Genomic DNA, 26,524 nt, shown 5'->3' on the forward strand with positions numbered 1-26,524 from the left:
CTGTATATATAAAAAGCCAATGACAGTATACCAGCGCCAGCACCAGAAGTAGAAACTTTCATTATGCTGTTGGTCCACATACATACAATGGATTGCTAGTTATCATTGTTGAGACGTATGTCCCTCATGAAGGTCTCATGAAAATCGGCTAGGACATTTCGGAACTCATAATTATTCAAGGTAAACAGTTAGGGGATTATTGTTATATTTTGTCATTGCTACGTACAATGTCCGCCCCGCTAATTCTGCTTGTTATTTGTCAAAGTCCATCATGGTTGCTTCCGACCTCTATCTCTTACCGCATGACTGGTAGATTATTTGTTCATTCGCTGAATTCGGTATTCGAGTGAATAATTGCTCGTGCAACTCCCCTTGGTTTGGGGGGGGGGGGATTTTTTGTGTCACCTTTCCTGGAGATCATGAATCACACCGTACGGGGCATTCACTGCAAGTCTGTGGCCGTGTGAACTCGACAGGGTTTCACTAAACTTGCACTACGTGTACGGTAAAAAGTTACAGCAGCAAGAGAAAAAGTTAAAATAAGCGATAAAGGTTTTCGTCCAGCGCATGCTTTGCCCGTGCTCTGTATCACATGCATGATAGGCTCTGAAAACGGTAACGTCAACAAGAAAGTCCGCCGTGGACCAGACCAGCTGCGGAACTACACAATCTTGTTTATGTACTCTTGATGATATGTAAGCCAGATACAAAGCTGGCAATGTTGCTGTACCGTATTTCCCCGATTGTAAGTCACACTCGATTGAAAGTCGCACCCCCATTTCCAGGTCCAAGTCACATCCCTTTATCAATGCTGGTTTGGGAGCTTGCACATCATTGTGAACCTGATGAAGGCAATTTGCCGAAATGTTGGAATAATTATTGTGAAATGAGTTTGACTGTTGCAGTGTGAATGGAAGAGAGCGCGTGGGCTCTACTCTAACTGTTTATGAAACTGCAGGAAGCCTCCCCACTTTTACCAAGTCACATCGGTTCAATATATTCACTTCAGTGGTAAGTCCTGCTCGATTGTAAATCGCAACCCCTTTGTTGCCTGTGAAGTTAGGTGTAAAAAGGTGCGACTCATATCCGGGGAAATACGGTATTACAACTTTCTTGCTGTGCAGTAGCTTTGCATGACGTGGTTCGATGTACTTGTAGAAATGATATGAATATCTTGTCAGAATACAGTGTGTTAACATGGACTTTTTGCAGTAATCATTCAACAATATATCCCATATTCATAACATAAAAACAAGAGTGGGTATTCCTGAGGAAGGTTACATTGTGTTGAAGTATTATGGTGTGTACATGTCATGTGATGAGTTGACTGGGTATCTCTTTAGTATTGAACGTGTTCATACTAGAGACTGATAGTGACACAGTCAGTCAGACACACTGATGACTATGTCAGTATGTGTCACAGTCAGGCTCATATTATGCACAGGTCATGTATGGTATTAGCCAACAACAGGTCATGTGTGTGTGTGTGGGGGGGGGGGGGGGGCAGCAATAAAGATAAACAGAAACAAGGTTCATACTACATGTAGTTACTACAATCATGTACTGTACTTAGTAGTTTACACAGAGCACGCTAGCACGAACCTACAGATAAGACACAATCTCTAAAATGTCGACTGCACAGCGCTCACAATACTGATCTGACAATAAGTATTATGTCAATAACAGCTGCGCCTTTTCTCCGTTTTGGTCTGTGAATCTACCTGCTGTCCTCATCTATACTATAGAGCTAGCGCTCTGAAACGAAACAAAAAAAGTCTGGACTCGACGCTCCAGGCGAACGAATCAGCCGTAAACAGACCGCAGCCCTGCCAAAGTGCGGTAAGTCGAAGTGCATCTCTAGGGGTCGAATCGTGACCTCCAACAGTGAATGGCGAACGTAATCCCGAAGAGCTGGCCCATGCATGCAAAGACCCGCTCATCCATTCCTACAAAAGGAAGCACTCGTGAGCTACATCATGTAGTGCACACTCAGCACAGGAACAACCTCCGTGCTTGAGCAGTCACACAACTGTGCACCGAGGGAGCATCAGTACTTCAAATACAGCAAGGGGAATGAATCGAGCCTCAGACAAACCTGATTCCACTGTGGGTTGAGATCACCTTTTACCGCCTCTGTCTTCTCTTTCTTGCCTAGAGAACCACAGGACAAGCCCAAAACAAAACAAAAATGCTATTCAACAGTTACAATAAAAAAGTTTGTGCCAGTGGAAACACGTGAGGAACTAAAGAACAAGCTGTTTTTCACAGCAGGACCCACGCAAAACAAACAAAAGAACAGTGTGCAGCAAGCAGGACTCCAGTTTCCGACATCAATTAAAAATGTATTGCGTGACACACCACAAGAAGAGAGGGTATATTCACTAATAAGCAAAACGAAAGAAGATGTGCAGCGGGCGTAATCATGGTATGTGACATAGGGTATTTGATTGTTTCTAGGACGCGCACAACAAGAGGAAAGACGGCACATTCTTACCTTGGAATTGAATACTGCACATCGGGTCGCTCTTGCCAAACCTTTCCAGGTTTGGCAAGTCGCTTGCCGCCTTCACATTGACGGTCAACGACATGTTGAAGCCGTCCACGTGTTGCAGATGTGCCGAGGCAAGTTAATGCCTGGTCCTGGCCTTCCCTCGCCACTCAGAACCGAGCAAGGGCTACTGCAACGAACAGCAGGTAGAAAAACAAAAATCTTCTCCTGGCGGCCAGTGCAGAAGACGTCCAAAGCCGAACGTCTGCACTGCACTAGCCTCGATAGTGCAGCTCAATATTCACCCACATCAACCATGCTCAATCAGTGATCCCCAGTCACACCGTAGTGGAACAGAAAAATGTTCTGCAAGTGCACACCGGGTCAGTGTGGCCCGACACGGTAAGGACCTCGATGCTGCGGCCGGGACTAGGATAGCTAGCTAGCTAGCTGTCTGTGCATGTGCCGCTGCACTAGCCGCTGCGCAACGCATGACCCCTGTTGAACCGCGCGAAAGCAGCATCGCATGCGCGTACCACTGATGCGCCACTTCCACTGGCACGTGCACACTTACCGGTACTGCGCGGCGCAGTGCGCGCGCGTGCATGCGGTACGAGTAGTCTTTAGCCTTTTTTTCAGGATCTAGACTACATTGTAGGAAGCCTCGAGGTACGGAGGACATCGCGATGCATCCGTGATCGTGTCTATCTAAAAAATAATCTGTCACGGCGTCAGATATCTAGACTAATACTAGTAATACGACTCAGTAGACAGACTCAGTAGATCTACGAGTCGGAGTAGTGTATCGCTTGCTAGCTTGTCATTGACTTGTTACCATGGTTACGTGCATCTTATGATGGATCCCTAGGCGCTACCGGTGGGATACTACAGTAGTACATCTACCCCTGTTCATACCATGACTTTTTTAAAGTCAAACTCAAAGGGAGTCAAAGAACGGGGCGGGAGGGGGAGGTTGAACGACTTACGTAATCGTTGTGCTGTTCTGCAGGACATGTAAGTAAGTTGTAACGACTTACGTTAGTAATAGTATGGTTCTGTGAGTGTGACCTTTCCATTTTGGTTTTGACCCTTTGGCGTGAGAGATGCATGACTGATTGTGTTTTGCCTTGCCTACACCATGTACACTGAGCGCAAGTAACGGTTATAAGTTTGAGGGCACTCTGAGTCTTGATCGAGTGGTACTGCAAGTAGGGAGTATCTGATGTACATGACATCCTTTCCCAATGTCGTACATGTGTGTCTTGTATGTAGCCGGGTTACATCAGTAACAATGATTGTTACTTGTACATCACTGACAAGTGACACTGTGCAATACAATTAATTACAAAGTAATGTTTTAGTAAAATTTACAAGGAACTACAATGACTATCAGTCTATCACTTATGAGAATGTCATGTAGGCTTAGATCTAGTATTCTAGATGTATATGGTTTGTGGTGAAGTCACAATGACAGTGCAGTGACTACACCCCCATGCAGCGCAGGTCACAGTGAGCATGGTGAAGCCACCTGACTGGACTGACTAAGACTACCTGTGGATATAACTGATCATCTATGTACTGTATATTAAACCATAAAAATGTAATGGTATGACTATGAGATACCAAAAAGTTTACCGCCAACGACTACGTGTAAAGGCACATCATCAGAATCAACTACAGTAAAACCTGTTATGGCGACCACTAGGATAAGGCGACCACCTGTCCTAGACGACCACTGGAACCAGGACCAAGGGATGCTATTTCCAGTCAATTAACCCTGGATATGGCGATCACCTGGTAACAGAGACCACGTTTTGAAGGTCCCTTGAGCGGTCGTCTTAGACAGGTTTCACTGTATTACTTGCGCATTCCATGCCACATGTGTACACGTTACTACGGTCAGTCCAGCTAGGTGTAGAAACTAACACTTGAGAAAATGACAGGAGAAGCAATAGTGACATGAACTGTGGAAGAACTGAATGACCCATGGTGCACCAGTGGGCCATGGCAGACACATGCAGGCTAAAGAGGCGGGGACTAGTTTACAAGTTGAGGTGTTGGGGCAGTACTCATGGTACTACAGCTGTTACTTACTAGTCTAGAGCGTGACCCAAGACAATGTTACTAATACAGTCTTTACAAATCAAACCCCCACATTCTGCACGCTATACACACAGTGTTCTCACCGTAGCTGCCTTCATTATCCAGCCTTTTTGTAATGGGCGCTGGGAACTTGGATCTTCAACGTTCATGGACTTCGCTTTTGCATTCTTTGCTTCCTATCTTCCCTTTCTTCTTCCATTTCCCTTCTGGATTCTTTCCAATTCTCACCATTACTTTTCTTCTTCCTTGTCTCTTGTCACTCATGTGAGATTTCAACCAAATCTGATAGACAAGTGCGCACAAGTTCAACGTACTACATGTTGTACTTCAAATAGTACAATAGTAGTATGCATTGCAAGTGGATCACTGTGCTATGCATTGCAAGTGGACCACTGTGCTATGCATTGCAAGTGGATCACTGTGCTATAGCTATGTTACTACCAGGTGACTAGGTGACACAAAAAAACTCAAGTATGTATGACATCCCAATCATGGCAATCCAGCAAAAAAACAATACTGGTACTGCAAATGGCCAACACAAGGCAATGTACATACGGAACACGTGGTTGGCTAACACCCTCTCTCTTTCCATTGGCCAGTGTTCTCACTGTGCTATGAGATGCTGTAATAAATAAAATAATAATAATAATAACACCATGAATGTACTCTCACTGCTACCAACTATTACCACAACTACTGACATGATACACATCCCAGAGAAACCTCATTGTTTGGAACAGGGTACAGTAGACCGTAGTAAGTGGGCACTTAGAAAACAACCAAGGGGGGGGGGGGGGGAGGGGGGGGGACTAGTTCCGTAAGTACACTGGAACACTGGGCCTGGAAGAACAACCAGTGGTAATCAGGGTACAATAAAAATGCTGTTGCAGAACCCTTGTGCGCTTGGCCAATTGGTACAATAAAACCTCATGGATCAAAGAAAAAGTATTGGACGGTACATGTACCTACATGTACAATGTAAGTACAGTATGGAGGTGCAGGCAACACTGTGACGGTGGTACCTAGGTACGTTGGGATATTCATAAGACCAAGAGTACTTACATGTACCTCCTACCCCCCCCCCTCCCCCAGAGTGTGCAACGCCTAATTTAGCTCTCATAGGGTCTTGGTCGAGCGTTGTGGGATATTCTGATGCTATGTGTATGCTCCACACCAGCGAGAGGCGGGGCACCTTTTGTTTTTGGGTTGAGAGTTCCCGGATCTGGCGTATTTTGGTGAAGAAAAGTCATGTTGGAATGCACAATCTGTACGGGTGCTACGGGATTGTGATAATATTAGGCGTACCAATCTTGTGTGTTCGATACAGTCATAGGGATGCCGCACATATGCTTTTGGACTCCTGTACGGACATGGTACAACTGCCAGGACCCCAAAAATGTCCTTCCCGCGACTGGGACGTGCCTGGAATCAGATATGTACGGTATTATGATGCAAAGATCCGATTATGCTCGACCAAGACGCTACGCAGAGCTGGATCAGGCATTGCACACTCTGGGGGAGGGGGTTATGTACTCTTGATAAGACATATGCCCCATGCATGCATGGGGAACAGGACATGGTACTAAGTACTACTAGTATGCAAATGCACTTTAAATGATTATACATGTACTGCATAATTCAAGTACAGTAAACTACAAGTACATTTTGTCAAGTCAGCAGGGTAAGTAATAGTCAGGGTAAGTAATAGTCAGGGTAAGTAATAGTCAGGGTAAGTAATAGTCAGGGTAAGTAATAGTCAGGGTAAGTAATAGTCAGGGTAAGTAATAGTCAGGGTAAGTAATAGTCAGGGTAAGTAATAGTCAGGGTAAGTAATAGTCAGGGTAAGTAATAGTCAGGGTAAGTAATAGTCAGGGTAAGTAATAGTCAGGGTAAGTAATAGTCAGGGTAAGTAATAGTCAGGGTAAGTAATAGTCAGGGTAAGTAATAGTCAGGGTAAGTAATAGTCAGGGTAAGTAATAGTCAGGGTAAGTAATAGTCAGGGTAAGTAATAGTCAGGGTAAGTAATAGTCAGGGTAAGTAATAGTCAGGGTAAGTAATAGTCAGGGTAAGTAATAGTCAGGGTAAGTAATAGTCAGGGTAAGTAATAGTCAGGGTAAGTAATAGTCAGGGTAAGTAATAGTCAGGGTAAGTAATAGTCAGGGTAAGTAATAGTCAGGGTAAGTAATAGTCAGGGTAAGTAATTTCTGATGATCGCTTAGTGCGTGAAACTCAGAGTTAACACTTTTTCCGTCCTCTTATTGTTTTTTAAAAGTACTACTACGTAGGTGTAATTATAAAAAACACTGTGGATGCAGTTCGCATGCTTTGCACACAACCTCATGGCAGCCAAATTCTTCGCAGTGAAACATGCCACTGTACTTAGGCGGTGTGCAGTACAATGTACGTATGGGTGTGTGTGTGTGTGTGTACATGAATCAATGCACTACACTTTGCATGGTACCAAAAGGGGACACATTTCGTGAGCAACATCAGTTGCAATTTTCGCGAACGGTATTGTGAGCAAAGGAGCTGCGAAACAATGCAAGGAAATTTCCGTATCTTATGTAGCCTGTTTAGATGTTTAGATGGGCACAGATACATTGAGAATGCAGTGGGTGAATGCCTGGACTGAACCAGGGCACATTCATGGAAGCAGTCTTGCGCTGATACTCTTAAGTACCCGCTATGTGACAAGGTCAGCAGTGTATGCTTTGAACAGATCAAAAAGCTTGAAACGCAGCCGGTGTGTTAATGTGGTCAGTACAGCAAGCAACAGTTTTGACAACCAGGTAGACAATATGACAGTTAATAAATACAGCGATCAACACCGACAAGTGCTTACGCAGCATTTAACTTGGGCAGTGGTGTGCAGCTCTCGGTCTGCGGTAGCCAGGATATGTGAATAGGTACTCTGAAGTGAAGTTTGCAGTGCAATACTCATCGCTTAGAGAAGGTTGACATTCCAACATTGGTAAAGGAAGTATCATTGTACCACTAACAGCAGTCATTCGAACCCGGTCATTAGCATCGATCCGTAATCCATCCTGATCGTCATGACGTTGCAACTCTGCAATTTCATTTCCAACCAAGCCAGGTGTTCGACACAACCGTACAGCTTTACTGAAAGCCGAACAACTTGCGGACAGCGTAGCCCTGGAACGGAAAAAAATTCGAACGGAAAGGGTCATCAAAATAGCAAACAGGGCATGTGTTTTGGTGGAAAATCATACAAGTGTATGTGATCAACATTACCATGGCCTATGTCTGACACAGTTCGTTTCCGCTCGATTGGATTGGGGCAACTGGACTCCCATGTGAATAATGCTGCAATCTGATGAACATGAAGCGCACACGGTAGGCACTGGAGAAGTCAATCCTCTTGACTCGAATCAATCACCAGAAGGAAAAAATGGATGAAATCAACTGAAGATAAGCAATGGAAACTGAGGGGCGTGAAATACAAAGGTGTGAGAAGAAAGAGTGTGCAAGTGTACAGAGTGCCAAGAGTGCATGTGCCACATTAGGCAAGAGTGCTAAAACTAAGAGTTGTATCTGGTGGAGGTGACGCATGCTACAAACACACTACCACAGCAGAGAGTGCTGTGACCATATGAGTGTGCCTCACATACACCATTATCTGTAGGGGTGAAATTTGGCACTGGGATCCCGAGTTAGAGTACTCTGATCTTCTCCAATCGAATATTCGAGTGAATAATCGAGTATTCGAGTATTCTTCATCTCCCAAAATTGCACACCAAGAGCCTTAAAAGTCACATGATACAACCCTGATTGAACCGATTGGCAGTCATTTTTCTCGGGTATTTCGATTGGTGGGTGATTTGGGCTCTCTCTAGCCATGTACACATGTTCGCCAGACAGTCTGCACATCAATATCTACTGACTGATGCTACGAAACTGCAGATTTCTATGGTAATGCATGTGCCATGTATGAACGAGCACTTTGATTTATTCCGAGTCCGATTATTTTTGATAAAAACGAGCGAGTACTCGAATATTCAGTAGAATCGTTTCACCTCTAATTATCCCACGTGCTTTTTGCAATTGTTTGAACACTGATGCATGTGCATGTGCAGGTTGTTGTCATAGAGAATGGTAGGTAGCAATCTCATTTTTGAATACTTTCGGTCGTTTAGGACAAAGAAAGGTGGCCATAGATTGGACTTCCGAGGTTTTCGGAAAGGAGATTCAAAAATGTATGCACTATTTCGGAGGAAATTCGGGACCTAGCAAAAGTGGCCTTTTTTGGATTTTTCTTCAATCATCTTTCCGATCATTCTCATGGATTTTTCAATAAAGTTCTTTTACAGCAAAAGTGGCCTGGTGATTAGGCGGTCGGAGAGCTAGGTTCCACTGGAATGTGTACATAGCGTATGGAAAATTGGAAATCATTATACACTACGCCATCGGTTCTTGCATGCTGGTTTGTGTATGCATGCATGTGCATTTGATAGTGCCAGCTGGTCATCCTCGTGATCTCCCAGTTTCATGCATTTTCAGACATACTGGTGCAAAGGCCCTACCTAGGTTGAATGTTAAACGTACCTGTAGTATCTGTGGTATTCTGGGCACTGAATCGGTCTTGGTCCTAGCAGGCTGTGATACAACCATCGCCATACCCCAAACCTCCAGATGGTGACGTAGAAGTGGGCCACTGGGAAGCACCCAATGCATTTGTTTGTGCAGACTTGGGAGTGCATTTAATTGGGGTACACTGTACAGTGTACCGCAGCTTCTTTTGGGCCACAGCCACTCAACTAGTGTCAAGGTATGTAGTTGAGAAGCTCTTTTAAAACCATGCAATACTTTCCACTTTCTCTGCATCCTTTGAGCTGCCCAAAGGATGTCACAGACTCAGAATTCAAATACAGAGCGGATGCCATTGTGAATATTCATTTCACCAATGCCATGTACCAGCCTCACCAGGCCAAGACTAGTTGATTCAATGCCCAGAAGGCTATAAGTATGGACGTTTTTTATCTCCCAAAGCTCCCCCTTTTTTGAAGAGATTTCAATGGCTGTACTACAACTTACGGGTGACGCATAGATAAATAGAGCAACCAGTGCAGAGATCACCGAGATGATGAGAGCCGTGATGATTGCCTTTCTGAAGCGTCTCCAGATTATAAACTTGAGCACCTTCCACGGACTGGTGAACCACAGGAAAGATGTCTGCGGGCGACTGCAAGACACGACAAACCAAAACCAGGATATGAAGTTTACATCGGTTAAAGAGGGGTACATTGTGCCTTTCACAATCCACCTGGCATACTGCTACCATGCAATGATGTACAGTGCTGCTCAATGAAATCCAGTCGCGTCGCTCAAGTTTGCACATTGCAACATTTCGCAGCCCAGTGTTCGCAGGTCTAGGGCTGCGCAACGCCCGGCGCGTACTTGAGTGACGAGACTGGATTTCATTGAGCAGCACTGTACATGTAACACCTCCGTGCATCTATTCATAAGGGGTCGTCCGGGGGTTATTGATTGTTTTTTTTTTCGGAATGAAAATATTTTGTTTGGGGGTGGGTGGAGGCTGAACATTTTACTAAAATCATTTCGTTTTGAAAACGAGAGGACTCAAAAGCTCAGGAGCCCTCGACATACGTTGTTTTTACCTAGATTATTGATTATCGGGCACGATTATCAGGCATACGTTTTTGCATTGCAAAGACGTTTTCATCACTTCGAATAACACACATGATGACCAAGGTGAAAACAAAGCAGAGCGAGGGTTACTGGGCTTTCAAGCCCTGTCGTTATTAAATATGTAACAGGAATAGGTGACATGTGACAGGAACAGGGTGAAACTGTTACTTGATCTGTCTTTGTTGCTGCAGCCGGGCTTGGCGATGGGATGTAGCCCCCCTACTTAAATTGCCATTACTGCCGGATAAGTCATACAACTGTCATAGCATCAATTCAAAGCATGGAATTTACTAACTTGGGTGGATCAAGCGTCGGGTTGGCGTTGGGATCATCACGTGCCTCTCCAGCAGGCTTGGCCTCTGATTCGTCCTTGCGCATAATTTCGATTTCCATCTCAACCTTACCCTGGAAAGCCACACCAAAGGCAAGCAAGGATTATAACGCCGACCAAGCAGCAGCAGCACAAGTACAAGCACAAGCACCACTGCAGCAGCAAATGACTAGTTGGCATTCAGCAGAACAATCCCAGGTGTGTATGGCATCACAGACCTGGGTTGTGATCACGTTATTGACTACAGAAGCAGTTTCAGGATGCGAACTGCCCTATTTACAGACAGTCGGTTGTCCTATCTACTTACCGCAGGAATGCGGTCGCCATTAGCATCCACACCAGTAATCGGCCACCAGCCCTTGAGAGACTTGCTCTCCAGTAGACTGACAAACTGGTACTTCTTCTTGGTTTTTGGCCCAGGTGGATCCAGTTGCTTCATAGAGCAGTTCTTTGATCTCTTTACTGGTGGTGGCATGAAGGTGAGATCCAGCTCAATATCACCTGTACATTAGCACATATCATATCCAACACGAACGTACACAGACCCAGACATAAACAAGTCCATACACTTGTGAATGCACAAGTACGCACATGCACATGCTATCAGGCACTCGCATGCACTCACAATTACCCCCCTTTGCCCTGCTTCAAATAGTGCAACTGCCTCTGAGAACCAATGAAAACTAATAAAGCACTCTCTTGAATAGTGCACCTACCAAGATAGTCGTCAAGAGAGAAGAGATCATTGTCCCAGACCTGCACCACAAGTGTAGGCGGCAGTTTGAACTCAGTCTTGTCCCAACTGAACAGTCCTTCCTGCATACAGAATAGCACAGTCACACAGCACAATGCACGAGCCCACAAGAGCCCAAACAGGCTGTAATAAACAAAACAGTGCTAGTCAAAGCAGGAGAAACAGCCTCAAGTGCACACCTCATGCTGAAAGCGACAGAAGAGCAACCAATCATGGCACAAAGCAGAGACCAGAGTTGTTGATAGAGCAGCGCGAATATAGATATAGATTGGGAACTTCTCTCACTCTCTTCCTGATAACCATCTTCTTCTCCTGTGGGATGTAAGCAAAAGGCATAATCCATCGCCAGTTGAAGTTGCCTTCACCATTCAATGAGCTGGGGATAGGCAAACAAACAGGAATGGCAGACAAAAACAGATCTAACTTGCTGTGGAGTGCACTACACGAAAGATTAGCCTTGCCGTGCGGGATCGTGCACATTTACAACCACAGGCCTACATGCACTGGCAAGTACTGTGTACAGCAGTGCATGCGTCGGTTCAACATCGTATTTTAACATATGCTGAAGTTGCACATACAAACATGCCCATACTCCATGCACATGCTGTCAGGTGCTCAACACTTTCTATGAGGACAGCTACAAAGGCAATACTGCACCTCCTTTGCAAAACACTAACCGGTAATGAACATCAGTCTTGTGTTTCTTGTCCACACTCTCCTTGAACCAGCTGAAGCATCAAGTACATAAAACAAGAATGATTTTAAAGAATCCATAGTAACCAAGGCTCTTTTTATTTATCAAGTCAGGGCTGGACTCAACCAGGGAAAACCCGCACTTATAAGGGCTAGGAGGAGCATGCATGCGTCACTGGCCATAGATCTACGATCTACTTACCCCTTCAAATAGATATCACTCATGGCTTCACCAGTGATAGACTCATCATCCAGTGGCACCTCCTCAACATTGTAAATGATCACACGCAGTTCATAGCTACATTGAACAAAGTACAAAAAGTACAAACAAAAATGTCCTGTGCATGTCCTCATATACACAGAAGTAAAAGATGGTAGAGGCGGGTTATGTGACGAACTATTAGTCAAAACGCGAGAAAAATATGCACTCTACATCTGGAAAGAAAGTCTCGCCAGTCCCCAATCAGATACATGTACCTTGCATGAACAGCAGCAAGAGCAGGTCATTGGAGAAGCAACCCTGTCCCTGTTAGCCACATGACATACAACTACTAGTACTATTGCGTACTCTTCAGGACGACGTGGCGCAATGTTGACCGGAGCGCGCGGCTTGCCACGCTTTTCCAGGAAGATGTCCACCCACATCTGAATCTCTCCCTGCGACATACCACAAGCACATAAACACGCACATGTATACACATAGTCACATACCCATATGAACACAGTCATAGCCCTCACGCATTCATACACACATCTCTGATTGCCGAAAATCTACAGTCGTCTTATCCCTGCGTACAAAGCATTTAGGCAATACAAAGTATCATGAATGCTGAACTACCATAACAATGAGGACAACTACGTGTACATGTACACTAGTTCAACATAGGACCAAGTAACTGACCGGATAAGCTACACTGAGATTAATATGAAATGTACATGCACATCGACACTCACACAAGGCAAGCTAGGCCGTAGTGGATTGAACAGCGGGCGTGTCTCAATGTGTTCTGGCACCAGTTCAAAGTTGTGCAAGACTTTCAGAGCCAGTCTTTCCTTCAGGTCTCCCAGCTCGTCCTGCGGCGCAACTGCATCATCTGAGAAATAGAATCATAAGAGAAGTCACAATAGAAAAACAGCTGATGCTGCTGCTGCTACTGCTAGTCCGGGATCCAAGCACGGGAAATATTGAAATAAGCGATTCCGCTCCCATGCATGGAGGGGGCACCAAGGTTTGACTTCACAGATCGATGGAGCAACCATCCATGACTATCTTTCGAGCAGAATTGGTCGCCAGCGCCTGATGGGAAGGTGGCACGATGCAGACTACTCTTACTATTCACATGGCCATGATACTACACACACACTAGCTCATGACCGCCCCAGCTCTTCTTCGCATAAAACCGAAGTTGAATTACACTTACCTTCGGGGAAAACTTCATATTCATGATCAGCCACAGTGCAGCGAGAGTCTCCATGGTACACAGGAGGCGTTATACCCCGCCGCCCACAAACCTCGTTGAGTATTGCCGTGGGTCGCTGGTTATCCCGCCAGGCATTCGTGCCATCACTGCATTGGTAATATAAATGAAAAAGGGCACCAACATAACTCAACCCTTCGTATTGGCCACACTTTATAATCATCAATTTCTATTCCATCCCATAGCATGAAACTGCTGAACAAAGAGAAGAGAGCGAACGCCAACCACGGCTCAGAAGCATAAAAGAAATGCGAAAGTATGGTTTTACTTGGAAAATTCATCCACCCTAAAATGAAGTTTGCCAGTACAGTGCTAGCAACATGATAACATGAGACCTGGCTTACACACAGCACAACTTGCACACAGTATGACTCACACACAGTATGACTTGGGCAGACCACACGTCGCACGGTTTTTGGTGAGCAGGCGATCTTCCAGATCAATGACCGTCTCACCAACCAGATCATCGGCTGACAGCAAGTCCCAGTCCATAACTTGTACCTTCAGCTGGTGCTCGACAGGCAATGACGCCTTCACTTGAAACATCCTACAAGGGAGAGCATACACAAACAACGAAAAATGTGAACAAAATGCCGTACAGTATAACCTCTTTTTCTTCTTTCTTTTCTTTTTAATTATCTGGACCTCTCTTATCTGAACACCTCTCTCAACAGGGCGATTTGCTAGGTAGCCAGAGCCAAAAATCCTTTTTGTAGTGGTGAACTGAACTATTTCACTGCATTAAAAATGGGCGTAGCCCGCAGCTCTTATCGATGTTATTCTTGCGAATGGTATCAATCTTGGGGTTAGACAAAAAAAAACCAATCTTGGGTCAGCAAGTCCAACTAATGAAAATAATGAGTCAATTCCATTGTGACAGCAGTGCACTTCCGAGTTGAGGACGAGTCTGAGGCACCCTTCAGTCCAGACGCAGCACACGAGAGAGGCTCCACTGCACAATGGGGAGGTTTATAAACGTGTGTCACACATAAATACTTGATGAGTGTGTACACAAATATTCCAAATACACTGCAAAAGAAGGCAATTTAGACTGCACATACTTTCCAAAGACTGGATCGACAGTATTCGGAATGTAGTTGGATTTGTCATTGACAAGACGCTCTGATCCAAGGTAAATCCGCAGGTATGGATCATTCTGTATGTTGCAGCAGCACAACAGACGTACATCAACAATACATTGAATGAACAGGCATATATTATTACAGGGTGCGACAGAGCTCTCGGCCATTGAAGAAAATGTTGAGTCACCTCCACCATTACACTGCGCTCTTTAGCCGACTAGACCCTCCTGCACACAACCATCACCATTGCGAGGACACTTCCGTAGACGATATTGATAAACTCCTTCAGACAGCTGTTTCGCTAGTACATAGCTCATCAGTGAAGGTAGATGTTGAATGATTAAAATATAGACCAAACTGCTATTATATAGGGGGTTTCCACATGCAAAACTGGCATAGCTGAGGTGATAACGCGGGAAAAGGAAAGTGTGAAGTACTGTTGACGAGCATTGGACATGCATGCAGCGTCGGAAATTCGGCGCGGAAAATCAATCACTATTCAATGCAGAAATAACGTGCCAGGATCAGAGTACTATGTAGCTGGTGAGAGTCTGTGTACTAGAATTGCAGTTGTCCAAGCATATTGTGTTGTTAGAATTATTCACATGCCCATGCATCAGGCACATACTATATTAAAATATTCATGCATCCCCCACCCCCCTTATCCCTCCCTCCCTTCAGTGACCGATTTATTGAAACTGGGCTCTTTTTGTAGTCGGTTTCGATCTGAATTTAGCATGCGAGTTATCTAAGCCATGTGGTTAGGAAATATAGCTACCAGCAGCAACCTAGCAGTAACGACAGATGAAACACACAAACACACACACACACACACACACACACACACGCGCGCGCGCGCGCGCGCGACAGATGAAAGTTGAAAAATCAGGACGAAACTGTGGGGTTGGATGAAACCTGAAAATCCACTAACCTTGCCACTGGCATCTTGTGATTGCAAGTTCATACCCTACCAATGAAGAAGATAAAGAAAAAAAGGACAAGTTAGCAAAAGAGCGCGGGAGATCAGCCTGAATTCTGGAAAAGAACAGAGGCCGAAGCACAGTAACCAATTGCAGAAAGAAAGAAAAAAGTTCACACATCCGCGTTACCGTCGGTTATTCCAGGGTTTTTAGAATACATGTACACCCAGCTTAGAAAGTGTTGCTCGGCCTGGTGGTGGCCTGGTGGTGGCCTGGTGGTGGCCTGGTGGTGGCCTGGTGGTGGCCTGGTGGTGGCGGCCTGGTGGTGGCCTGGTGGTGGCCTGGTGGTGGCCTGGTGGTGGCCTGGTGGTGGCCTGGTGGTGGCCTGGTGGTGGTGGCCTGGTGGTGGCCTGGTGGTGGCCTGGTGGTGGCCTGGTGGTGGTGGCCTGGTGGTGGCCTGGTGGTGGCCTGGTGGTGGCCTGGTGGTGGCCTGGTGGTGGCCTGGTGGTGGCCTGGTGGTGGCCTGGTGGTGGTGGCCTGGTGGTGGCCTGGTGGTGGCCTGGTGGTGGCCTGGTGGTGGCCTGGTGGTGGCCTGGTGGTGGTGGCCTGGTGGTGGCCTGGTGGTGGCCTGGTGGTGGCCTGGTGGTGGCCTGGTGGTGGCCTGGTGGTGGCCTGGTGGTGGCCTGGCGTGAGCGAAATGTCCTAAGCTGCAGACAAAGCCCTACTTCATAGTCCTACTAATGCTGTTTTTGCCTTTTCAACACTCTCACCTTTTGAGTAATGCTGTTTTACTAGGCATTCGGGATAAATTATCAATTCTTTGAAATTGATATCCGTCATCGTAAGCCACAGAGACAGGTCTGCACTACGGCGCATTCCCAAAAGTAACACAAACTAATTGGAAGGGAGAGGTCAAGAGAATAATTGAACAGGTGAAAATGTGAGTAAGCTGAAAAATTAGCCCACGCGGGCACATGCGCAGTGATGGTTTCATGATGCATATCATTAAAGGGGAAGTTAAGGCAAAAATTAAAATTTCACCAGTTGTAGTCTTCGGGGTGCTGAGTCGAATGGTCTTGGTCCGAGAAAGCTGAGACGCTCCCTTCCTACTTGAATCCCAATCGAACTCGCGCACTTCCACCGAAACTAGGTGACTGCGCCCTACTAGATGGGGATTTGTATGCAAAATATCACTAAAAGCGCCATTTCGTTCTTATAAAAGCACGGATGACCGCGATTGGCCCATATGTTGTAGTCTTTTGGACGCTGAGTCGACTGGTTTTGGTCCGAAAAGGCTGCGATGCAGCGTTCCTCCTTTATTCCCAATCGAACATGGTTGAAAAAGCGGTCACGTGCTCCTGGGTGCCCAAATCACCTGGTCACCACGCCAGCAGGCGACAACTTTCACACCAAGGTTCAACTCGAGTTCAACTCGAGTGACAGGACTGCACCCAAAAAAGGTCAAACAGGCTAGTAAGTTGTACCCTGCAGGCACGGTGACCAGGTGACTGGTGTACGCAGGAGCACGTGACCGCTTGTTCAACCATGTTCGATTGGGAATAAAGGAGGAACGCTGCATCGCAGCCTTTTCGGACCAAAACCAATCGACTCAGCGTCCAAAAGACTACAACATATGGGCCGATCGCGGTCATCCATGCTTTTATAAGAACGAAATGGCGCTTTTAGTGACATTTTGCATACAAATCCCCATCTAGTAGGGCGCAGTCACCCAGTTTCGGTGGAAGTGCGCGAGTTCGATTGGGATTCAAGTAGGAAGGGAGCGTCTCAGCTTCCTCGGACCAAGACCATTCGACTCAGCACCCCGAAGACTACAACTGGTGACATTTTAATTTTTGCCATAACTTCCCCTTTAATTATTATTCCGTGCCGAGCATGGTCTGTAATTCGCATTTTTAGCACTGCTGCTACTGTTGCCTTTATGCGCGCTGCAGTAGCTAGTCGAATGCAGTTTGGTTGTCTTTCCCTTTGGACAAGAAGTGCTTTCCGTGTCAGGCTGGTAATTTCTCTCCCTCCCTTTTGCAATCGCTTGGAGGGCCACGCATACATGTCTGCTGTGTTGCTGCTGCAATGTTGTGGCAGCGCCATTTTGATGTGATGGACTGATGTTGTAACAGTGTACCCATTTGCTGTTGCTGGGTACCGTAGTTTGTCAGTTGCGCCTGTTTGAAGTTGCCAGGCCAGCTTGTATTGGTGCGTTCCCGTTTGCTGTTGCCGGGACACCATGTTTGTAACGGCGTACCCGTTTGTTGTTGCCGGGGCCGTGTTGGTACTGGTGCGTTCCCGTTTGCTGTTGCCGGGGCACCATGTTTGTAACGGCGTACCCGTTTGCTGTTGCCGGGGCCGTGTTTGTATTGGTGCGTTCCCGTTGAGTTTGCAGGGGCACCTTGTTTGTAACGATGTACCCGTTTGCTGTTGCCGGGTGACATGTTTGCCAGTTGTGCTTGTTACAAATTGCCGTGCTGTGCGCGTTATGAGGCGATAAGAATTATGAGCCATGCATTGGCTTGTTGTGCCCAATGGCTCTTGCTAACACGGCAATTTGCTATCATTGGTGATATTTCAAAGAGTGACAAATGTGAAAAAAAGATAATGGCAAACCCCCACAACTAGGTTCTATGTTTGTTGTGCTGGTGCGAGCAAGTTTTGCAAGCATACTGCAATGTGGAATACATGCGTGTGTATGCGTGTGTGTACATAATATTATTATGCTTGGCCACAAGGCCTAGCGGGTGTGTGCACGCACACTTGGGTGTGCGGTGGCAAGTGCATGCATGTGGGTTAATCATACATTACCAAACCCACGCATTTGACATCGTTAATAATCTGATTTCAAAGTTTGCAATACAGTAAAACTTGGTGTAAGCGACCTCTCGTTTTAGTGACCACCTGCTCTTAACGACCGTTTTTTCGGACTTTTTCCATGCACGGACAGTTCTACACAGACATTGTGGGGCCTGGTTCTAAAGACCACCTGGCTTTAACGACCGCTTTTCCTTGCAATGTGGGGTGGTCGCTTAAACCAGGTTTTACTGTAGTTTGATTTCAAAGTTTGCAATAAAACCAGCCATGTCCACGTACCATAAAAACCCCTGATGATCCAGAGGAATTGTTAAACTCAATAGTATTAAATAAGATGTTCTTCTTCAAGTCTATATCCTGTGGCTGTGAACTGCTGGGTGCACGTACATGTATACGGTTTTTGTTCTGGAAACGGAACAATGTTATAGTCATTCAGCAAACATCGTGATCCTTCAGTGGCAAACAATGGAAACTCATCTCCTTACACGACGGCTTCAAAGAATTGCAGTGACAACCATAACCACAGCAACTCTTCATCGTGACCTTCAGGTCCCTGCCTGTCTGATCGACGAGAAAGTTAAGAAAACGTTTAGACACAGACTCGAGTCGCGTGGTGGAGCTCTTCTTTTCAAACTTACCCCCAAAACGCGCCCAAGTGACCCATGATGTAATCACTACGTAGCAGTGCACAGTGCACGTGCCATTGCTAATCACACAACACTCAAATCAGCACAATCAATACTGGCTGTACTGGCTGTACTCAGTGTACTGGCTGTACTGGCTGACCTTGATGACATACACCCTGATGATGCACTTTTGCTCTCCGGATGCCGGCGTGTTCTGAAGCACCAGAGGAGGCTCCTCCGATTGATCTTCAGGCAGTGGATAGATGCAAAAGATACCCTAGCATGGGACAGGAATCAACGAGGCAACAAGGTGCTATTGGAATGTAACAATGATGCCACAGAACATGCATATACTAACCTCCATTACTCATTGGAAGGCAAAGACAGGAGCTATACATACAATGCAGTCTCAGACTACTATTCTGGACAGTGTTGTCCATTGACTCCATTGACTGCTGTACATTCATGCCCACTAATAAAGGCACCATTGATATACAGGTTTTGTGTGCCACATGACACAAGACACTGTGGCTAGCTCTTCACAGCACTAACTTGTGCAGTGTCATGTTTTAAATATTATTATATACCATTTACTGTACAAAGTCATAAGCCACTTACCTTGAACTTTCCAACAGCTTGGTTCTGTGCATCCTCACTGTCACGCTGTCCTTTGCCTCGATAGAGGAAAAAGGTGTCCACAAAGTCATTGAACCCACCGAACACTTTCTCCAATGGCTCACTGTAAATCTACAAAGGATTGAAATGAAACGCCGCCAGTTGGAAACAATAGGAACTTGAAACTTGGATACACACACGGGAGGTGAAGGCCCGGGCTATTTATGCTGCAACTTGAAGTCTCATGCACTGAGCGGTCATCAGACAGCAATGAAAGCATTGATGGGTAAGGGGAGGAATTGCAAGGGATACAGTCAAAGGACTTCTTCATAACTAGATTTCACAACAATGGTGACAATATACATCTGGACCACTACACGAAAGCAAGAATCATAACTACACACAACCCATTACCGTAATCATGTCCGTGTAGCTCTTCAAGTAATCTTCATACATTGCCTCCTCCTCGCCTCCAACTGAAGCATAGTACTTTGACCACCAATCAACAAACGCGGCTTGCCGATCATCCTCGTCAATGTTCTTGCCCTGAAAACAGCCGTGGCAAATTGAATCAGAAGACACAGTTCTCGAAGACCACTTCTCACAAGATGGGTCTAAGGCAGGTATAAGTGCCCGGGGAAGCATGACGTCCACCACAGAGAGTGGAAACACATGCACGCATGCACACACGCACGAACGCACACAACCCACAAGACACTGTAACAGTGACAGAGTACATGTAGACAAAGCAACACTGCAACACGTTATGTCGCTAAGGTCCTACAAGACAACGACAAGAAAGCCCACCTTCTTGGATCCTTTTGAGTGGACAGAGCCAGTATCTGCTTTCTTGTCATCAGCTGCTCCTTCAGCATTCAGATTGGGTAAGACTGTACCACGGACCTCCACAACATGCTCAAATGCTGCACAATATCAAGAAGCAAGCGCAGGGGACATTGATGAGAGCTTGTGCCTGAAGCAGTCAGTAATAGCTAGTACTGGTACAAGATTCCCAGACCAAGGCCAACAACAAAGCGAAGTATTCTCAGCTCTAGTTAGCCTTCTCAGTAGCACAGTTCGTTAGATACCCATTATCAGAATCAACTTGCAGCAGATAACAATGACCTAGCAAGACGTCTCCAGTCTGCAGTTTAGATGAGAGTTATACATAATGACAACTTCTATTCTGTTGATAATTTGTCTATGTGAGTAATACTGAGTATACATGTACACATAATTACTGTGCAGCACACATCAGACTGCTATGGCAGAAGTCAATGCACTGTACCACGTCAGCAACTGTAGGAACCAAGCACACAAATCTCACGTGAGTGTCGCCGTGAGTAGTTAGCTGGCCGGTGCATTTCACGCGGTGCTTCATACTGGAATCGATCCCGCTTGTAGGAAGTCATGTCGATAATCGTGTGCGTTCCTGCCAGCGGTGTTCGGCCGAATGCTCGATTGTCGAACACCTGCACGCTCATTGGAGGCATGTAGAGCTCCTCGCGAGGCAGTAGCTACAATGACACAAAATGGATTTATCACCATTTACCAGTGAGCATACACACACTTTACAGCTACCTCAAACCCCACAAGTAAACGTGCTATGGCAAAATGAAAAGATGGACATGGCATAGGGAGATGTTGACGCGCTACCTTAACTAACAACTATTAACGCTGGGTATGGATCAAGCAAAGACCATAGCAGGGACTCACCACTTTCTTGAAGACCAGGAGTGGGTCATCATAATTGGGACACTTCTTCATCTTCTTGATCGGTGCTGTCTTCATCTGCACACCACCAACAGTGATTGTCACAAACGGTTTGTCCACGGACAACAGCTGCAGCCGCTTCAAATCCCGAACGCCCCAGCATAGAGCCTAATTCAAAACAAAACAGAATTGGACACAAGACAACAGAATCACAGCCATTGGAAAGGAAAAAAACATACTCATGCAACTGTGTCACAAACTGAAAATAAGCTGAAACTGGAACTTGAAATTCAAAGAGAGTTGAGATAATAATAGTGTGGCTATGGTAACGGGGGGGGGGGGGGGGTAATGTCATGAATCTCACAATTCCACGAATTTCTCGCATATATTTGTCTTGTTTTAAGGCGTCATTTAGCTCGTCATCATTTTCGGCTGAATTTTACATACTTAGGCGCGCATTCTCCATTTTTAGTGCTCAGTGTTTTTTATCCAATGAAATCTCGTGCTTTAGGAAAATACCAAAAGCGAGTCCAAGAGAAAGATGTTTTGTGTATGACATACTATTAGCCCAGGGCATACTAACTTGTCACCACAGGCAGCAGAGAAAAGAGAGAAACAAAGAAGAAGAATGGAATACCGGAACACTAATATTCGTTACATAGTAGTGATGTTCTGCAATACTTGAAACGTAGAGAAATCACGTAGAGAACAGGTGTCTGGGTTAGAATCTACAGCTTTGCGTGTTTTGTGCCCAGATTTCCATGCGGAGATGAGGTTTTCTATATCGTGGCACACGCAAAGAAAATGCGTATGGATCTGCCAGGTATCATCCGAATCAGGCAGGAAACTGACAAATTTGGAACAGGAAATTCCCAGTCCACATTCCGCGTGACTTCTTTACGTGAACGTAGAGCAGAACAGGTTTCCTTTACGTTACGGGAACGCGAAGAGTGGTCCCGTAATGCTTCGCGTTGCGTTCCCGTATCGTAGAGCAGAAAATCACTATTGTCACTGCAGGAGTCACCTACTTTGGATGCAATTACGCAATGTTGCAACACATGCTACAGATTCTCTTTGGGGAGGTACAACTGTGACTGTGAGCAGCTACTTACCTCAACTCGCATGGATTGCATACGGGGTCGAATGTCATGTGGCACTCGGAAGAGCTTGTTGTTATCCTCCATCCTCTCAGGTGCAAATGGCAGCTCATTGCCTTCGCTCTACACAGCAAGGAACAGCAATACAGAGAATGATAAGCACACAAAAAAACCTCTACAGAAGATGACACCAGTCACAGAATACACACAGATCTGTGAGATCTGACCAGTCAACAAACCTCAACACCAGATGCTATGCCTTTGACAACAGCATAAGTGGAGGGGTGCCCGTAAATGTAATACTCCTTCCGGACAGACCCACTAGGCAATGTACTGAAAAGTCCAATTGCCCAAAACAATACGAAAGACACAGTCACATTCTACAACTTACAACCAGAAGGTGGAAGGCAGCAAGCACCTCTCCAGCATCTTTGTCAAAGAACTTGATCGGATACCAATCCAACTTTGGCGGAGGATGACGAGGCTCCAAGCGTATGTAGGGTTTCACCACACACCTTCCCAGGAACTCATCCTTGCCCTACAAACCAATAATACATACCCAACTAAGCTATGCAGCCACAACACTACAGTAGAGCGCCAACTATCCAAACCATTAATTATCCTAAATGCCTGTTTGCACAAGATTTTCAAGGGACGAAAATGAGTTTTTGCTGATCTCCCACACCCCCACACAAGCACTGGAAGACGAAGACCAGGTCAAGAACGGCATTGTGTGCTGCGCCAGTGTTGCCACACCTGCCGACATGTCAGTAGCCTGCCGATTTTGGAGGCATGTCCCGACCTGCCGACAATTGGCCTTCTCCTGCCGACAACAGTCATAAAAGTGTCCATTTATGACCTTCTGCCTCAGTTAGAAGTCATGATGGACATTTTTTCTTTTACTGGTCATCGTGAGTGTTTGTTTCCATAGCTCTCTCCAAAGATACTCAGCGAAATCATCATCAGTTGTTGCAAAAATAGCATGTCATGAATATTAGCATTTGCACAGGGAAAGAGCATGGTGAGTCTTGGTGACCCTCCAATTTTTCTCATCTTTCTTTTTGTAATGTTACTCCACCTGAAAACAAAGCAGTCAACTGGCAAATCTCAAGAAATTGCACACCAACAAGCCAAGCAAAGTACACATTGCTGATGAAGCCCTGGTGCATACCACAACAAAGGTGCAGGTTCTTACAATGATATCCTCGTCGAAGAGTTCGATGGTAAGGTCAGGAGGACAGGCAGCTATTGTCTCAAGTTCACCAAACAGATCAATGTTGTCCATGATGAGAGTCTGGTCCCATGTTGGCATAATGGTCTCTTTCAGGATGATACTTGTCTCGCAGTGATGGCTGAATGACAGGCGACAGTAAGGATCTGGTACCAAACAGTACAGTACATCAAACAATCAGACAGCAAGACAAAAGCTGGCAATCATCAACCATTACTAAACTCATGTCTACACCATAGATCAATAGATACATCAAGCACCAAGTCTGATTGCTGAAGTACTAGTCGCTGGTGTGCCAAGAAACAGCACGCAGCAGATTGGATGACAGAACCAAACAAGAGGTGAACATGTTAACCGGGTCTCTCCCTTTCCACATCCCTCAAACTAACGATTTTATTCCAGGATATGATCGCATTTTAGGCTCACTTTGTCCGCAAACTGCAACGCAGTTACTTACACATTTAGGAAACTTCACTTCTCACCTCCAAAAAACGATCTCTTCACTGCGATTCAAATTAAAAATAAGATTTACATTACTCCTATTTTCTTTCACATACTGCATTTCGTACTCTTCAACGTATATATCGTTGTTTATTGCTAGATTTCATTATTGAGACGTATTTTCCCTGATGAATGTCTCTAGAAAACGTGTTCGGAAACTTTATTATCCATCTTTTATTTTTGTTCAGGACTACGTCCAATGTCCGCTTCGCTGATTCTGCTTATTGCTTTATTAAAGTTATTGTCTCCGCGCCGCTTATTCGTATTTACATTACACCCAGTGATGTAAATCTTAATTCGAATTTGAATTGCAGTGAAAAGACCGTTTTCGGAGTTGAGAAGTGAAGTTTCCTAAACACTTTAAAAGTCATCAACTTGCTACTTACCAGACAAGCCAGTGGAATCAGCACTGCGGATGTTTCTTGCTTGATACAGGTACACACGCAGCTGGTAGCGGTGAGGTTCTGCATACAGCATGCACGTAAATGAAACATACACCCATGGGGAAACGTGCGTTAATACGTACAGGAGGCAGTTGCGTCCATGATGGCCGTAAGCTGTACATACACTGTACGCTGTACATTGGAAGGACTGCCATGTTGTGTTGTGTCATGAGTTACCACATCAACCGGGCAGATCTAAGATTGTCAACATTGCCCATCACACCAAGACACAGGCAGTTGGTGGAACTGCAGCTTCATCGACCTCGTGTCGTCCACGATCATGGAATGACCAGAGCAGACGTAATAGAAGTATTTGCCTATTTGAGGCAAAGTTTACTACAGAAGGGTGTCTCGGAAATCAAGGAAATAGCGCGTGTTATTCTCAGACATCGTTGAAAGACAAACTGTGTACAACCAAGAGAGCTCATAAGTGCACATAGCCATACCGCTTATACACTGATATGTCTTACAGAATGGGTGATCGTGCATGGGATACGTGTATGCAATACCTTTGAAGCGCATGAACATCCGGGGTGTTTCTTGGTGACCGGCAATACCCTGCAGAGCAAGAAAACAGAACAAAGTCACATGATAGGCCCACCCTTGGTGATCGAAAAAAAAAGGACAGTAGATTTCTGTGACAAGCCTTCTACCATTGGAAGAATGGAAATTGAGAAGGCTATTCCTCAAAGATCTACAGAGAAACATTTCAAATTTTACCTCCATATAATGCCAGTAAAGGAGAATCTATCAACTATCTACTCAATATCAGAAAAACGCTTTGCAGTTGGTTGGATGGTGGAAGTCAGTGAGTGCACTGCATACATGTAAAAGGTCGGCTTAGGAGTGCAGTGTGCAGTGTGGCAGTGTGGCAGTGTGGCAGTGTGGCAGTGTGGCAGTGTGGCAGTGTGGCAGTGTGCAGTGTGCAGTGTGGCAGTGTGGCAGTGTGCAGTGTGGCAGTGTGGCAGTGTGGCAGTGTGGCAGTGTGGCAGTGCAGTGTGGCAGTGTGGCAGTGTGCAGTGTGGCAGTGCAGTGTGGCAGTGTGGCAGTGTGAAGTGTGGCAGTGTGGGAGTGTGCAGTGTGCAGTGTGCAGTGTGGCAGTGTGGGAGTGTGGCAGTGTGCAGTGTGGCAGTGCAGTGTGGCAGTGTGGCAGTGTGCAGTGTGGCAGTGCAGTGTGGCAGTGTGCAGTGTGCAGTGTGGCAGTGTGGGAGTGTGGCAGTGTGCAGTGTGGCAGTGTGGCAGTGTGCAGTGTGGGAGTGTGCAGTGTGCAGTGTGGCAGTGTGGGAGTGTGGCAGTGTGCAGTGTGGCAGTGTGGCAGTGTGGCAGTGTGCAGTGTGGGAGTGTGGGAGACAACAAATTTCAAATTCATGTGCTGCCACTAACCTCAACATACAATAACAGTTATGGGTATCAATCCTGATGATCACCCAGGGCAGACAAATTGGTGGATTTTTCTTTTTCTTTTTTTCAAATGCAGTTTAAAAGACTGACTCAATGGAGTGTTGGTGATTGAAATGAATAATAACGAGTCGGGTGCCATGCAATCTGCATAACCTGAACAAAAACCTTAAAAAGATGCAAACAAAAAATGGCTGCTGGTGGTCACAGCCACCTTGTAAGTAATAAGCTTCACTTCACGAGCCCACTGATTCCAGATTACCCCAAATCTGCGTTAGTTGCACTGCCCTAAATCTCTCGCTTCCTGGCACTGTCTGCAGAACGTGATTGCTTACCTTCTCAGGGTCATTGAAATAGAAAGTTGGCGACGCCAATGTCGCGTCGGAATCCTTTGCAGCCACAACCTTGCGGTGCCATCGCCGGTGCCGGCACTTGTCAAACAATTTCTTGCCAACATGGAAAGAACCACTGAAGCTGTGAGAGTACTCCCAACCTTCTTTCATATGCTCTTCATCTTGGTCCTAATGCAGACGCGGTGTCAAGAATAGAACACAAGATGGGAGT

The 26,524-nt window shown here is 45.7% G+C and overlaps 2 protein-coding genes across 5 annotated transcripts in view; both read right to left on the reverse strand.

The window, feature by feature from the left end:
• Window positions 1-2,817, reverse strand: part of LOC135806012 (myoferlin-like) — a 41,825-nt gene extending 39,008 nt beyond the window's left edge. For 2 of the 3 annotated variants that reach the window (XM_065320143.1, XM_065320141.1), the window contains exons 1-2: window positions 2,495-2,817; window positions 2,096-2,151 (exon numbers count right to left, since the gene is read on the reverse strand). In XM_065320143.1, coding sequence (XP_065176215.1) covers window positions 2,096-2,151; window positions 2,495-2,588 — 150 coding nt within the window. In that variant the 5' untranslated portion in view covers window positions 2,589-2,817. The remainder of the gene's footprint in view (window positions 1-2,095; window positions 2,152-2,494) is intronic. The other variant, XM_065320142.1, reaches the window with a different exon arrangement.
• Window positions 2,818-7,066: 4,249 nt separating this feature from the next.
• LOC135806018 (myoferlin-like) overlaps window positions 7,067-26,524 on the reverse strand; it is a 74,082-nt gene continuing 54,624 nt past the window's right edge. For both annotated transcript variants that reach the window (XM_065320149.1, XM_065320150.1), the window contains 26 exons: window positions 26,296-26,481; window positions 25,072-25,120; window positions 24,506-24,583; window positions 23,583-23,764; window positions 22,779-22,925; window positions 22,403-22,510; window positions 21,294-21,458; window positions 20,905-21,094; window positions 20,385-20,500; window positions 19,992-20,123; window positions 19,581-19,709; window positions 19,123-19,239; window positions 15,528-15,563; window positions 14,576-14,670; window positions 13,891-14,061; window positions 13,458-13,603; window positions 12,991-13,130; window positions 12,605-12,693; window positions 12,239-12,334; window positions 12,021-12,071; window positions 11,629-11,719; window positions 11,306-11,405; window positions 10,897-11,090; window positions 10,554-10,663; window positions 9,644-9,791; window positions 7,067-7,744 (listed from right to left, as the gene is read on the reverse strand). In XM_065320149.1, coding sequence (XP_065176221.1) covers window positions 7,709-7,744; window positions 9,644-9,791; window positions 10,554-10,663; window positions 10,897-11,090; window positions 11,306-11,405; window positions 11,629-11,719; window positions 12,021-12,071; window positions 12,239-12,334; window positions 12,605-12,693; window positions 12,991-13,130; window positions 13,458-13,603; window positions 13,891-14,061; window positions 14,576-14,670; window positions 15,528-15,563; window positions 19,123-19,239; window positions 19,581-19,709; window positions 19,992-20,123; window positions 20,385-20,500; window positions 20,905-21,094; window positions 21,294-21,458; window positions 22,403-22,510; window positions 22,779-22,925; window positions 23,583-23,764; window positions 24,506-24,583; window positions 25,072-25,120; window positions 26,296-26,481 — 3,102 coding nt within the window. In that variant the 3' untranslated portion in view covers window positions 7,067-7,708. The remainder of the gene's footprint in view (window positions 7,745-9,643; window positions 9,792-10,553; window positions 10,664-10,896; window positions 11,091-11,305; window positions 11,406-11,628; window positions 11,720-12,020; window positions 12,072-12,238; window positions 12,335-12,604; window positions 12,694-12,990; window positions 13,131-13,457; window positions 13,604-13,890; window positions 14,062-14,575; window positions 14,671-15,527; window positions 15,564-19,122; window positions 19,240-19,580; window positions 19,710-19,991; window positions 20,124-20,384; window positions 20,501-20,904; window positions 21,095-21,293; window positions 21,459-22,402; window positions 22,511-22,778; window positions 22,926-23,582; window positions 23,765-24,505; window positions 24,584-25,071; window positions 25,121-26,295; window positions 26,482-26,524) is intronic.

Source organism: Sycon ciliatum, chromosome 1 (genome assembly GCF_964019385.1).
Source record: "Sycon ciliatum chromosome 1, ocSycCili1.1, whole genome shotgun sequence".
Lineage (NCBI taxonomy): Eukaryota > Metazoa > Porifera > Calcarea > Leucosolenida > Sycettidae > Sycon > Sycon ciliatum.